A 16,854-nucleotide genomic window follows, 5' to 3' on the forward strand; every position below is an offset into this window, starting at 1 on the left:
ATTGTCTTTCACAAACACTACAATGTAGGAAACATTTGCAAGGGCCCTGATGTGATGCTGACTTTTTATGCCCACGCTTTTGATATTTTTTTTATCTAAGTAGCTTTTGTGTATTCAGCAATATAGGTAAGTAGCAAAACTTTACAAAAAAATACGGCATTATAATATTAAGAAAAATTTTTGGGAATTAATATCCCGTTAGTTTAAGTTAAAGTAGTAAGCAAGCATGCAGTCCACTTCACGATAAGTGGTACCTATAGTCCGTAGCCATCTGTAAACAATCTCGAATAGGATCGGACTCTTAACTAAAATCCGTAGTAAATGAGTGGCCAAATCTGAGGATTAAGTTGAACCGGTTCATATTAGTGTATCCGCCATAACACAGTATTCAAACCATCTAATGCAGATATAGGTTCCACAGTCGTATCTTTAGACGATTATAAGACAAACCACGAAGAGTTCTAAACCGTTTAATTTGATCTTATAGTAAGAAGTTATACTAATTGGATCTATTTATAGTTTAGTTAAGCTATTATAGCGACACATGATTTTGAAAATTGTCTTTACATATCACTGACTATATCCAAAATATGTCTGTAATATGATTGCGTCGTAATAAACATTTTGCGACTTCATATTAAGAAATACGGCTAAAATTATATTCCGATTTGAGCAAGAAAACATATGTCGTATCCAATCCACACAACCGCATACAAAATCCTCGCCCGATGAAATAAACCTCTCAAATACAATCTAATTCCTGTTACATACGCACTGGTATATCACTGCTACATTTGCAAGTAGCATCCACCCTTTAGAGCTTTCACCTCCCCATCCCAACTGCCACCCGCCTCAGAAACCGCAGGAATACTCTTACATAACAATAATATACGTTTCCTACAACCTCCCTGATAGATGTACCTATGTTGTATAACACGGAACCACGTGGTTCAATAATCTATGCGACTGGACACAACGCCATCTGCCGGGTGGGTGCGAAGTTACGTGGTGAGGTGGGAAACGAAACACGGTATGTGGAGCGGTTCCCGTTTCATGAAGTTACGTGTTACGCCACATTTTCCGAAAGATGGCGTTGCGAACGTGACTTTAGATTTGTATCATGTCGGATTTCTTTGTCTAGATTTCCTTTAGGACTCATACTTAAAAATACGGAGTTCAACTTTCTGGTTAAATATTAACTAATGTCAGAATAACATCGGAAAATAAACAATATTGTAACGGTTTATCAGTAGGTACTCGACAAAATGTTTCATACTCCTTTTTATACCTACCTACTTACTTTAGGTATATATTAGTTATTACATAATATATTATCATTAAAACATTCTAAACTGACTCGAAGTACTTTTATATACCTTATATTACATATTTTCAGCTTGTATAAATGATTGCATTTTTTCTCAACGAATTTCCTACACCAAGTTCGAGATTCGAAAACCTTTATTCAAAACATGTGCATAGTTACTCAAAATATTTAGAACATTTATTAATTATATTTTTTCTATTGTTACAGCTCTCAGAGCTCGAGCAAAGGGTTCTGGAGGCAGAGGGCAGAGCGGAGGAGGCGGAAGATAAGGTAAGATCTTTTAATCTCAACATTTTTGGAAACATTACTTCTAAGTAATTCAAATATAGGTTCTCACTTTGCCAACGGTAATTATGTCACTTTATTACTTAGATAGTATTTTTATAATTATATTATTTTATGCTTAGTAAGTTAGCGATTTATGTATGATAAAGAAATTACGAAAGTTTTACGATCTTTAAAGTTGAAAATCTTAACGTGACAAAAGCCCAAAAATACTTCTTTAAATAGCCATTTTCGTCCAAAAAAGTTTTTCAGGCGTAAAGATAAGCGTTCATGTTTTCAAGGTAGGCGATGTGCAAGTCAGGACGGTCAGCAAAAACGATCCATTACCAACCGGTCAGGGGTTACGCCTTTGTTTCGTGTAGACCGTCCTTCGTCGGCGTTGAAATAATTAATGATACAAGAACTGTCATTAATTATCTTTTTTTGGAAGCTGTTCAGTATAAAGCGTCTGTTGTAAAAGAAAAGGAGTGAAGAGAGAAATTTTAAATCGTTTTCTTTTAAATTCTGATTTTATCATACCAGATACTTCGGTATTCATTTTATTTTTAATTTTCAAGTTTTAATAACATAATTTGGTATATTTTTGGTTCAAAATAATTATCTTTACATGAAAGTGACAATATAATTAGCTTTAAATGTACGTATAAAACATCAATTAAAAAATAAAACTGTTGTTATTAAATAATGAATCAATGAAAAAATTATTAAACGTATTAATGTAATCCAATTGTATCAAAAATTCATTACAAAATGTAATTAGAGTTCTGACCAAGGTTTAACGTCGCGAGCTTATTCAAATTTTTAATTCCATTTAACCCACAACTTTCATTACCTGTCAAGCATTTACTAATTAACGGTTTACACAAATATTCATCCACAAAGTATTCAAACAAACTTCAACATTTCAATCTCAATGGGGTCTACTTTAATTAACACCGCCCAATAAATTAATTAATTACGAAGAGTTCAACTTGAGCTCATTAATGAAACAGAGCCCAGTCGTAAATCTCTGTTTACCCCCAAAAGGGTGTTGAAACCGGGTTTTGTTACAAAGATGTTTACCACCTCATGTGCGCAAAATTAGGGTAATACATCCTTATTAATACTTTGTTCTTAGTGAAAGTAAGTGCTCATATAAATGCATGTTTATAATTTAAAAAAAAAGTAATATATAACTTACGAATTTCATAAATTATAAAGTCGTGTTTCCAACTTTATACATTTTTTAACGATATTTAGTGAGTGCTATTTTTTTGTCATGTGAAAGAAATAAATAATTTGCATCTGCTTCTACACTAAGTTCTATCACAAAAAAAGTTTATACTACAAATAATGATTTGCCTCGTCACCACTGGATTATCCAACCCCTCAATTACAGCAACGCCACCTGTAAATCTTTAAGGTAATATTGTATGATGGTGTCACCACATTAAAACCACAAAGAGTTCCCAAAGTAAAACTGTTACCGTAACAGAATTTCTTAGCAACAAAACCAAATCCCTTAAAACATATTTGCAATTGCAACATCTACAAAACATAAAACTATTAACTACATTCACATCGATATATGAAATTGTATCGTTATAGGCGGCACATCATAAAGGGACCCTCATTGCGGGGTACTTGTTTAAACACTGTCGACAGGGGAGCTGAGTTTGGGGATGGACGACGTGTACTGATTGCAAAAAAGTTATTTTATTTATTAACGGTTTTTTGCAAAAAAAAATGCCTCGAAGATATTTTTTATGTACTTAATACATGTAGTAAATGAATGGACAGTCCCCGACAATAATATACTATTGTCCAACTGTTGAACACATATCCGAAAAATAATCAAAATATTCGTTTCTGGCGAAAAATAGTGATTTATAAAATAAGTCCTAAATGCAAATTACAAAATAATTTTCATCACTCTTCAAGACGTTCTCATATTTTACTATAGAGCAAACTTAAAAGTCCAACAACAAAAATATGTTAATGGAAATCGGGCTCTTATTAAATATCCTGGGTTGAAAAAAAGAAAACTTTTTAACTATAGTAAATACACGACACACATATAATTTTGCAAAATGGAATTCAATAACTCATAAAAGAAATTAAGTCATTTATGATCTTTAAAATGTAAAATATCTAATACCATAAAAATTATGGGTGGTTTTTGCTGACGCTACAAACACGAGAGCACTGTTCAGTGTTCACACTATTGCAGATCGGAACGGCGTTTATTGATTTTCAGGATTGCACAACAGTGACTCACCCTGTTCTATAGATGCTCTGGACTACTCAGATTGAATACTGTCTATTTATTAATGGATAGGTTTTGATCTTCCTGAACTTTAATAGAAAACTTCCGTAATCAAAATCAAATCAAATTTATTTGTGAAATGCTTCATATACATATTTTAACAACACAATACTATGTCTTGTGGCATCACTGACGTACAAAATGATTATAAATTAATCGTAAATCAACGTATCGTTATCAACCCTAAATTAGTTTTGGTGATAGTAGCATCTGTTGTTCGACTCCGGTGGCTCGAATGCTACACCAATTTCTGCCAACAACAAGCAATATTCAGCGCTGCCGTATCGCTGCGCTGGTCGAAGGGTATGGTAAGGGAGATATAGTTTTTCCGGTACTGCAGCTTTGTTGGTCGTACAGACGCTCTGTAGCCGACCTGAGGTAAGAATGTAATCTTATCTGGGGTTGATTACAGATGTCAATAGGCGGCACTCGCCACTTACCATCAGGTGGACTGCATGTTCGTCTGCTACTAGATTATAAAAAAGTCGTATCTAAGGTCGAGCCTAATAGTTATTAACCTTGAGGAATTTGAAACATTTCGTGACTCTCCTTCACCACGCCCTTTTTTATATTTTTTTTATAATATACGAGTAGCAGACGAGCATGCAGTCCACCTGATGGTAAGTGGCTACTGCCGCCCATGGACATCTGTAATCAACCCCAGATGGGAGGACTAAGCTGGAACGCCTCGGAAAAGTATGTCCCTTTAAATAGAAACAGAAAAACCTTGTAGAAAGAAAATATCGTGTACAATTTTTGTTTTCATATTTAATACAATTTTAAAAATGTGCTTTACATCTTATTTCTAATATCAATAACGGTTCTACAACGAGGATCAATTGAATCGTTACATTATTACTTCAATCTTTCTTTGAATCTAATTGGCAGACTGATCGGCTTAAGTTATAAAACGTTATTCCAGTATCTTCCGGCCTTTTGTTCCGCCGCGGGAATCCCTGTGGGGTTTTCGAATTTTTAAAGCAACGATATTAAATATTACGGGAAAGTGATTCAAAAAAGGACGCAGCAATGTTTCGGTCATTAGCATTTGCTTCAATTTTTCACTGAATAAATTACGACATAGTGAATACCTATAATAATTTTTAATGTCATGTCACTTAAGAAAACTCACTATATTTACTTTCAACCACTTTTGTCGGAAAGTTATGTAAAGTGCGAGTATTTATAACAATTCTTACACAATTCTATTATTTACTTTATTCAACGTTTTCTTCTAAGTAAGTTATAACTATTCACACTAGGGTTGTAGAGCATTGTAGAGGCCTACCTAACCTTGACTCAGTCAAGATCACTCTAATTGCCACTTCACATACGCTCTTACAACACCTATGAATACACATAAGTGTTTTTCATATAAAAATAGAGTTCATAGAAGTATTCTATAACTTATTCTTTTGACAAATATGTATAAAATGTCATGCTTTTGAAGAGTAGTAAAATTCAATGTTGAAAATATCGCTGCCAAATAATAGGTGTCTATTGATTGATGTATCGCCTAAAGATAATATTAGGCGATTAATAAGATACCTATAAAAGTTGAAGTTTTTTTATATGGCGTATGAAGGCAAGAAATTCGGACATACATTTTTAGCGCATACATTTTTATTATATTAAATTATATTCGTTTGATAGTGCAGCAGTTGAGCAGTGATAGTCTATTGGTTAAGAAACTCGGCCTCTCGATCGAGGGGTCTGAGGTTCAAATCCCAGGCACGCACCTCTGATTTTTCAAAGTTATGTGCGTATTAGAAATTAATTATCACGTGCTAAACGGTGAAGGAAAACATCGTGAGGAAACCTGCATACCTGAGAGATTTATAATAAAAATCTCAAAGGTATGTGAAGTCTACCAATACGCACTTGGCCAGCGCGGTGGACTATGGCCTAATCCTTTTCATATGAGAGGAGACTCGTGCCCAGCAGTGGGACAGTACTGGGTTGTTGATGATGATGTAGGTGATGTATTCGTTTATTTACAGTTGCGTTTCTTTCTATCTAAAGATTTTTTTGTTTATCTTTCCTTTATGGTCAGCTTGCCTCATACTACTTCCGCTTAAAAAGCTTAACGTAACTCAACAGGCAAAAAAGCCACGAATGCATTAAAATGGCGGGCCCTACCCAGCCTCATTGTTGTAAACAGAAAGGCATTATGGCGAACTTTCCCATTGTTCTCTATGAATTGTCTCGAACAGCACGATGCAAGTCATTAGCGAAGCGCGAATCCGCTCATAGATGAAGTAGACAAAAATATTTGATGTATTTTTTGTATGGTATAATCGGCGCCAAACAGCTAGTCCGCTCTGAAGTTGTTGTGAGCAGGTATAGTCATACAATTTGCTATGGCGACGCGACTATTTTCTATATTCAGAGCGGACTAGCAGTTTGGCGCTGACTATACCTTTTCTATTTTATTTATACGAGCATGCATCCACCTGATTTTTAGTAGCTACTGCAGTCCGTGGATATGTGTAATCACATAACGTTAGAATCCTACTTGAGATCAGCCACAGATGCTTTGCTACTCCTAAGGACTAAGTTGCAACGCCGCTGATAAGCATGTCTCTCTTACCACACCTCTGAACCCAGATCACAGCAATGTTTTAGCACTGCTGTTATTAAGTAGAAATCGGTGTGACGGTGATGCCGCCGAAATTGAACGATGAACCATCTACCATCTTACAAAAATGTGCATATAAAAGCTTAAGGATTCTGATTGATTTATAATTTGGACAATAGATTCATTTTATGAAGATACTTTGGTTTGAAGTATGTGATAAGAGCATTCCATCTTAGTAAACGAAAATAACACTACTACATATTAAGCAGAACTTGAATCCTGTTCGAATTTATTACCGATATTGGATGGGCAGCAGTGAATTAGCAGTAATTAGCGAAGATTTGTAGTAACAATATTCTGATTTATACCAGCAGCAAGGTGTTTCATGCCTACACATGGACGAGTGTTAAATAAGTAGTAAATAAGTGACCTTAAATGGGAGACTATAACAAACAACAATTCAAATATGACATATAACGTCAGTTACCCAATCGTTATAACTTGATACAAACATTATCGTACTCTTAAAATTGACCCCGCGTCTCATGTTGCTTATAATACGACATAATCGATGACATAATAACCCTACCGTTATCGCCCCATGCGTCGCCCTATGCACGCATTTAAAAAATAACCGAACGAAATCACGCAATATTAATCCCTACACAAATGCAGATACGGGTTGAATCAGCTGCAAGAACAATAGTAAATCTGTATTTTTTTTATAAAACGTCTGGTTCTGGCAACAATACGAAGTCACCCCCAGCCACCCTTCGCGCATGCGCTCAGTCTCTCCCTGAAGTTGGGAGCTACACGATACCAAGCCTCCGTCCGCGTCAACTTCACTCCTAAACTGTATATACATAACAAAATTCCCTTGTTATTTTAACTGTAAAATAATCTGATACATCCAACGTATTCCGTCTAAATAAATCGAAAGTTCGCGTGTCGGTACAGTCGTTACACCGTTCGCGTATCGTCGCCGCGTGCGAATAACCGCAAAGGACATTAGAAATAAAGTGATCAATAGAATCTCCTTATTAATTATTTGTGTTCTTGTTCGATAGCATCTCTATTTGAAGGAGCGTGTTTATCAATAAGGTCTTGTAAAGTTCTCGTTTAGAAGCCACGCGTCTACGTAGCGTGTTTGTGTTCGAGTCAATTGCTAGTTACAGTTGTTACTGTTAAGCCAGTGATATGTCGAAGCCGAATACGTTGAAGGCCCACAGGCTGAGCGCGGAGTTCGCTGAGAAGAGAGGTCTTGCTTTGAAGAAGGCAGATCCTGCGAATCCATAGCAATCACCAGTAAGTTTTAATGTCATTTAAATGGAGTCTATACGCAATGTGTGTGTATGTGTTTACTGTGTGTGTGATGAAAAGTATGTCGTTTCCGGAGTTTTAGTGATAATTATACAGTCGTTTAAGATAAAGTAGCAATAACAATACCTTAATGCAAAACGGCTACTCATCATGTGTGATGCTCTACTCGCATGTGTAGCTAAGTACCTACTTACTGTAGCCTATAAGAGACATAGCCATAAAATCGCTAAGTGGGTACTTAACCTATTTATAGTCCCCACGTGCCTAAGTTTTATAGCTAATTTATGAAAATAATGAATTAACCTAATTCTCTATACATAATGACAAATTGTCTAATAAAATTTCCTTAAGTAATACGTTTTATTTACTTTTCCTAATCTTTTTTAAATCATCACATGCAACAATATTTATAAGACACACTTTAAGGCAGTCTCGTAAATTAATTATTTTCATAACTTTTTAACCTTGAATTTTACGCTTTTATGAATAATACAGTGTCATCTTCATTTGACAGATAAGTTATCTGTGCGCATTGCATAAGCGGCGAAGTAAAACATTATCCTTATTTACTCTAATCATATTTTCCCTTAGAAAAGCTTACTTAAATCATTTACATTAACAATTTCCGTGACGTAATATTAGTAGGGTTTCAATAGATAAAAATCAGCGTACGAAGCGTGGTAGGAAACATGGCCGCCTTACAGCTGTTTGGTTCGCGCATGCGCGGCAGTTTCGCGCCATGTTTGACGTTACGCTACTCACGCTCGTGGCACAAGTAGTTCGTTCATTCGTTGAGTGACATTGGTAGTAAAATTGAACTTTTTAATTGAGATCTCATCTCGGTTTTGTAGAAACAACGCCATTTGCGGATGCCATTAAGTGGAGTGTTTTTGGCGGCGTGAATGTTTTGTCTTTTCAGTTTTATATTAAACGGGATTCTTGCTTACTTTTAGAAGGTTCTCAATTCAAAACATTTTTTCTATTAAAATTATGCTAACGATCTGCTGTAATTTTACTGGGATGGCATTCGAATACCTACTCGAAGGATGAAGTCATTACAAAAACTTCATTATCATAAAAACGAATCTATTTTTATGAGGGAACTTTGTTTTTAAGAGTTAAAAACTATGTTACTATCAAAATTCACTTTACATTAATAACTCATATGAATAATCAGCAAAACTGAAAATTATTGGCACATAAAAAAAACTCTAGATAGAGTCGTTAGAACTTAGTTACATTTGTCGGAGATAAAACATCTAATGTTACTAAGTAAGTACTAAAGTAGAGTGAAGCAATCGATTCTACATAATTATTTATACTGAACATGACACATTCTGGAAACTTTCTTTAGACTGTGTTTATAGGTATCGTAGCTATAACAAGCGAAGACACTGGAATTTCCCCGCCCACGTGTCTAAACGGTATCGGCGTTAACTAGGGGAACATAACATCGTTTCTTGTACAAAGTATTATGGACGTACTTAGCTATTATAGTGTTGATCAGAGTTACATATGAGACGACCATAATCCACAAAGGTAGCAACGCATCTGTGGTCAACTTCAGATCCCTGTTATATATGGAGTCGGTAGCAGATGTCCATGGGTGATAGTGGCCACTTACGATCAGGAAAACTCACTTGCTTATATACTTCAATACCTCAAGCACAAGAAAAGTATGATGTATAGTAACGCCTTCCGGAAAAGTTATCTACTGTGGTCACCGGACACTGCCAAGCCAAGATACATCTTATAACTGCCTAAAATTATCTAGTTTTAGTGGAGTAGAATACCTACATAAGAAATAATATGTACTCTACTAAGGTGCATTGACCATATCTAGCCGATTCCGGTCATGATAAACTGGTTGTAGACATCTGGACTAGAGATGGGCAAAGGGTTTAAACCCAATGGGCGGATACGGGTTTAAACCGGGTATTTTGGGTGAGATAGGGTTTAAACCCAAATAAACACTCAAACAGCGGGTGTAAACTATTTTCATACATATTTTTATTTTCTTCATGTAATATCATTTTTAAAATAATATTGTAAACAATTCACTAAATATGCACTCTAAAAGCACATATTTCATTTAACTACGCTGTTATAGTCCATTCGGATGTGTTACATTTGGGTTGGAATTTTCGAAGACCCAATTTTATTTTATAGATGTCAATGATTAGTGTAAAGGGCTTAGTGTACAGTTAAATCCTAATTTGTGGAGTCCCAACTGTTGTCCCTCGGCCGCCATCTTGAAAAAAGGGGCACAAAGCGTTTTTACGCTCTACCAGGCAAACTATTTGTCGCACAGAAATTTAGTAAGAACAATTATGGTTTCAAATTGATTTATCTATAATTTTAGTTCTATAACTTTTTGTCGTTAAACCAAAAATAACAAAGATAATAACAATAATAGATTAAACTTTGGGAAGACATTTTTTTTAACTTTTTTCTACTTAATTTACAGAAAATGACATTGAAACATTTTGATAGAGGAGTTTTTATAGTCCGTTATTTAGACATAAAAATAGTAATCAAATAACATAAAGCTAAATTTCCGTAGAAACCTTGGGTTTACCATCACAAGTAAAGTTCCAAAAGTCCTCATCGATGTGTGTGTCGGCACTTATTCGGGGTCAAACGTCAAAATTTTCGGGTTTCTGGATTTTTCTCGAAAACGGTAAATTTTATCGAAAAGTACCTTGAACCAAAGTTGTAGCACTTAAAATTTTCTATAAAATAATGCTTATATTTTTTTCTTAAAGCTATAATTATTAAGATATTACGTAAGAATTACATTTTACATTATATGCCCATATTCCCACACCACCTGTGTAATAGTATACGAGAGGTATATTTATTTGTTTTAGTTGTGCGCTATTTGTTTCGTCAAACAAATAATAATTAAAAAGGTAATAAAAATAGATGAACCCCTAAAAATGTAATATTTAAAAATGTTAAAACATTAGAAATACAGTAAAAACCTATAGTATATCTATTAAATAAACATTTGAACTATTTTAAAAGCTTTGTGTAGATTTTATTAACTCATTTTATAAACACCCAAATAAATACCCAGTGGGAAGAAATAAACGGGTATTTATTGGGTTTAAACCCTGCACAGGGTTTAAACCGGGTTCTTTGCCCATCTCTAATCTGGACAAAGTATCAAATCCTTGCCATAATACCTAAATAAAGTTTTGAAAGCACTTTTAAGAAACATCAATCAACTTCTTAAATTGCATTGCATAATAATGCAATTATACATTTTAAGTGTGTGGTTTCATTAACGTATTCATGTATATTACCTCTGTACTACTGTACCTCTTTACCTACTTTGCTGTAACGGCGAAGAAAAACCATAATGTGGACCCTACGCGCCTGATGTCTTTAAAAATATATATCTCATAGATTTGTAAAGTCTATCAATTCGCACTTAACCAATGCGATGGACCATGACCTAAAGCCGTTTTGAGAGGTGACCTGTGCTTAGTATTGGGAAGTAATGGGTTGACAACGAACAAAACTTTCGTAGTAAATTGCAAGTTGGACTCTTAAATCACTCAGATCCAACATTCCGCACTGCAGTACAGTGAAGTGTACTTCCTGCCTTCCCCAGTTGTAAGAAGTAGGACATAAATTATCCAATAAACTCCCGGTAAATGAAATATTAGCGTGACATTACCTATAAACGTTGAACTTCCGCTTTAGGCCGCAACCACACTGTGCCATACATTTTCCACCAAGAATTAGCTGGACGAAATAAACAGACTGTGCTCACAATGAAATTCATACTAATGAGCGCCAACTAAAATATTTTCCATTTTTAGTTATATTTTTTGTCATATGTCATGATTTTTCTTTTAATTGATAAAACCTTTGTAAACAACAAAAACTTTACTAGTTACATTGTTAAACTGACATTATTAAACTAAGTGAAGATGGCTACACGGTATTACAAGGCGCTACTAGTAAAAAGATTACAGCATGTTTGTCGATGGTAAGTGAGTTTCAATCTTGACCGACAAATATATAGGAACTAGGAATTGCGGCTCTCTACGTGAGATTCTTGGTAAAAGTCCTACAGTAGGCTTGTACTTATTCACAAAACAATCATAGTTTCTTTTAGAATACATAGATACAAATAATAGATCTAATACGTACATAGAAAAATAATTTATATATAAATTAGTACAAAATACATATATAGTATACCTATTACTACCTAAACATACCTGTTTATCATAAATATTTACGCTTATTAGCAACGCTTAACAAAGCATGAATAGTTGTCAATCAAATCAGCCAAAAGTTGACTAAACCGTTTACGATACAATATGGGGATCACAGCCAATCAAACCACCGTCCAAATTTATTTCGCAGCCTATATTTTTCGCTCAATTTCGAACTTAAAAACTTACGGCTTAAGATCGGAAATGCTCGCAGAATATTCATATTCGTTTATAGAAAATTATTGATCATAATCATCCTTTTGAGGAATAATGGTTGCTATTTTATAAGTGTTTGAGGATGTTTTAGCGTGACAACAGATCGATGGATAGAATGAGTCACGGGGCAATAACCTCGCCTAGACAGATGGCAAGGCAGACCCGTCGGTGGATGTGTCGCTAGATCGATCAAGCGACTACTGAACTAACTCATTAGACCTACATAGATAACAGGAATAAATTATCTTGAAAAATTTCTTAAGGGAATTGCATGAACGCATACGAGTGGCAATGTATCTGTAATCGACTCCAGCTAGAACCTAATATGGAGTTGATTACAGATGTCCATGAGCGGCAGTGAACACTCACCATCAGGTGTAAGTTCGTTTGCTTCTCCAAAACTATGCAAAATTTTACTTTTCCCTTTTCCTTAACGTCATCACCACAAAGAAATGTATTTCGCCGTCTCAACATTCAATATTTCGTTGATCATTTATCATTATACTAGTTTTTGCCCGCGGCTTCGCCCGCGTTTAAAAGAAAATAATATAACATACTAACATACATAAAACTGAAAATTCGTACCTTCAACTTTGCTAAAGATCATCACTTGATCAAATGCATAGTTTACGATTCAATCCTTACTAATATCGATTAAAATAATCGATGTGTTGGGTCCAAAAGATCGATTATTAATCGATTAATCGATCTTAGATCGCCTTCCCTAGTTCCCGTGGGATTTCCGGGATAAAAACTATCTTATGTCCTTTCTCGGGTCTCAGACTATCTTTGTACAAAATTTCATTAAAATCGGTTCAGTGGTTTAGGCGTGAAGAAGAGACAACCAGACAGACAGACAGACAGACAGAGTTACTTTCGGATTTATAATATTAGTAAGGATTTTATTTCTTTAATTTCATATTCCTTAATTGCTGGCTGAGAGCGACAATAAAAATGCGCAGAGCGTACTTCAATGTCATAGGTTATAAAAGATCTGAAAGCATAGAATCCCTATTATTCTACATTATATTAGAATGGCATAAGTCTACCTTATATGAAATATAGAGGCAGTGCGTATGTACTAAGTAATTACTTTCAGGATGCATTTAAACAATAGAGTTTGAAACATCAGGAACGGTAAGTTATAAAAGTACAATGCAGACTGCTAAACGACAGTCCAACTTTAGTTATTAATGCGTTAGTTGTAAAACAATACGTCGAGATAGGAAGTTTGCCGATACTCAGTTGCATGGCGCGGGTATATCCACAATAATGCTGGGGCAACACCAAAGGCTTCGCGATTAGATGCTACAGAAAATCATAAACTATATGTTTTAATCATGGTATATTAAAATGATTGCACCACTGCCACTTCTACGTGTATTTATTCCTGAAAACGGCAATGCTAAGCGCCGTTTTATTATTTGTTTGAAGTATGTGGTAAGCAAGAGCTATACGAGATGTACCAACAAGTTGTACAAACTACAAGTTGGAAATTTAATCCTATATGGACTTAAATTACGAACAATCCATGTACGACGCCAGTTGCTCCATAACATTAGATTGATGGCAATTACATTTCCTATTCCTATAATATAAAAAGCTCAAGGATTCCTTCAGTTAGATAGCGCCCAACCTAGACATAGACTACAGTTCGCTAGTTACTAAGTAGTCGGACGTAGCACTTAGAATGGTACGGGCTTTTGCCTTAGGGCTTTCCCACAGACGCGTTCTCAAGCATTTCTAGTGTTACAATATTTCCTTCGTACGTTTCGAGCTCACATAGTATTTTGTGGGCGGCAAAATAAAAAAAAGCCGTAGAGCACGCGAATTTAAAACTTGTGGGATATGACTTATCGCTATATTTGCCGTTAATATATTATGCCGTTATGTATAGGGAGTAAAGACATTTAATCTATACTAATATTATAAAGAGGAAAACTTTGTGTGTTTGTTTGATTGTAATGAATAGGCTCAAAAACTACTAGACCGATTTTAAAAATTCTTTCACCATTCGAAAGCTACATTATCGACGAGTAACATAGGCTATATTTTATATGAAATATATTTGATAAATAGATTTTGATATTGGCGGTACAAAGTTAACCGGGTCAGCTAGTTAGGAATATAAACAATTAAGACACGTCAGGTATTCAAGTTAAATTATAATTATTTCCTTGATATATTGCGTTGTAACGCAATTAATTTAACATAACGACAGTTGTATATTTATTTTATTTTTTTCCTTTAAAATACATTTTAAAACTTTTCGTTCTGTTTAGTGTAAATAAACATTAATTCAACTATGTAGCTTTATGTACTACAGTACTAATCTCCATAGTCACCGCTTTATTTTCACGCACCAAAACAATTACCAAATAGTAATAAGGTCGTTGAAGAACTTGAAACTAATCAACACTTTGATTAATAGCGTTAGATTTGAACTCGATTAATGCGATTAAAGCTTTTCGGAAAGTTAACGTAAACAAAAGTTTGTTCGTCATCTATCAAGGACACTTCCACGCGAGCTTACGCACGCGAGCTTTAAACGGATATACTATTATGGTGCGAAATATATCTTTTATTGCTTATAATAATAAAACTAGCTGACCCGGCAAACTTTGTACCGCCTCAAAATCTATTTATCAAATATATTTCATATAAAATATGTAACTCGTGGATAATGTAGCTTTCGAATTTTGTGAAAGCGGTGAAAGAATTTTTAAAATCGGTCCAGTAATTTTTGAGCCTATTCATTACAACCAAACAAACAAACAAAGTTTTCCTCTTTGTAATATTAGTGTAAATAATAATAATTATATTTTTTATTCTCGTTGGCACTCTGATATTTAGCTATCTAAGAGCTGTCCAATTATCTGATCTAATAGTGTCATGTGGGTGATTTTGCCTTTATTACAAAAGATGTAAAATCGGGGTCACTAATATAAAATGTTTGTTCTTCGATATCCTGTGGCAGTCCTGCGTACACTAGGAGTTACTGCTACTTTATGGAATTTAAATAGGGTCCGAAAATTTTATGGTTCAATTATATTACCGATCAATTTATCGAACTTAATCGTAGCTAATATGATACTCATGGTGATCGGATTACTTTGACAAATGAAAATCTAACCTAATGTTACTGAAAATTTAAATAAATTTATTAAAAATGAAATACTAAAAATAAAACAATAACTTAAATCATACTTGGTTATACATAGAAGATAGTAACTTAGAAATTGCAATATCAAATTCATAGTGTATATAAATTTGGGTATTGGCGATATAAATAACACACGCCATTATAATAAATCGCTTCAACGGTTACTGGCGGCGAGCGCTCCATAATTCATGAGTATATTGTATAGCGTTGCGCATTTACATACATTCCCAAATATACCCCCCGGACCCCGGGCTACCCCAGACCCCGGGGTACCCCACGAGGTATCGCCCGGCCATCGGCCACAGCTGTCGAGAGAATAAATGTTAAATATATGCGTTGGTATTGAAAGTGAGTTTACGTTACGTTTTTGACGACCCGTGTTCTAAAACGGTCCTGTACCCTTACCAGGAGTTTTTACGTTTCGACAAATATGACTGTTTTCGTATTTATTTACGTATTTGCCCATAAAAATTCCAATTAGCGCCCCTAGCGGATTGTGTCAGAACTAGGAAATCGTAAAAAAACTCCTGGTAAGGGTACTGTGTAGATCCTGGTTTAATTTGTGGTTAGCCTTGTGAGTGTGAGTTTGTATGCTTTTGCAGGTTTCTTGCAATTTATTAATGATGCGTTAAGCGCTTCTCCTTACAATTTACAGTAGTGAAATTAGGTATATTTTAGAGTTCCATATAATTGTTATAAAAAAAAAACGTACATATTTTTTCAATATATGTAGTATTTTTTTCATTTGAGGTTTATTCGACGGTATTATTACAAACTAGCTGACCCGGCAAACTTTTTACCGCCTCAAAATCTATTTATCAAATATATTTCATATAAAATATAGCCTATGTTACTCGTGGATAATGTATCTTTCGAATGGTGAAAGAATTTTTAAAATCGGTCCAGTAGTTTTTGAGCCTATTCATTACAACCAAACAAACAAAGTTTTCCTCGTTATAATATTAATGTAGATATAGCTAACCCTTAAGATTACAAAAATCACATCTTGTACCATAATGACTACATTACAAATAGAGAAATCGTTATAGTCAGAGTGAGGAAATAATAAACGTATGTCCCAAGAAAATTTAAAATCCCATAAAGTGACGTCATATTTTTGCACAGACAGATACGCCATAAAGTCTACCTTTCTTCAACAAACACACCGAACATGAACCATTACATTCAATACATTGCGGACATTACACATAATACAACTAATTGTCCACGAATCACACAGGAAATCACGTACTAAAATGTCACAGGAAGCACCACCACGTCTACGCCATAACATTAACTCAACTTATCTATATTCGTCCGATGTCCCTGCTGTCCGTCCGTTCACATAATTATAAACGGCTTGAAGGATTTCGATTCCGTTTAAGTTAAATATCTAGGAAATTGCGCTTTCATTTTTATTGTTTGGAT

General features: G+C 34.7%; 1 protein-coding gene across 1 annotated transcript in view; it reads left to right on the top strand.

Annotated features, from left to right (window-relative positions):
- LOC140749247 (uncharacterized protein CG43867) overlaps nucleotides 1–16,854 on the top strand; it is a 444,846-nt gene that overhangs the window by 373,748 nt on the left and 54,244 nt on the right. The window contains exon 5 of the mRNA XM_073082324.1: nucleotides 1,535–1,597. Coding sequence (XP_072938425.1) covers nucleotides 1,535–1,597 — 63 coding nt within the window. The remainder of the gene's footprint in view (nucleotides 1–1,534; nucleotides 1,598–16,854) is intronic.

This window comes from Epargyreus clarus, unplaced genomic scaffold (genome assembly GCF_041222505.1).
Source record: "Epargyreus clarus isolate Ecla_fem2 unplaced genomic scaffold, WU_Ecla_fem_2.2 ptg000001l, whole genome shotgun sequence".
Taxonomy (NCBI): domain Eukaryota; kingdom Metazoa; phylum Arthropoda; class Insecta; order Lepidoptera; family Hesperiidae; genus Epargyreus; species Epargyreus clarus.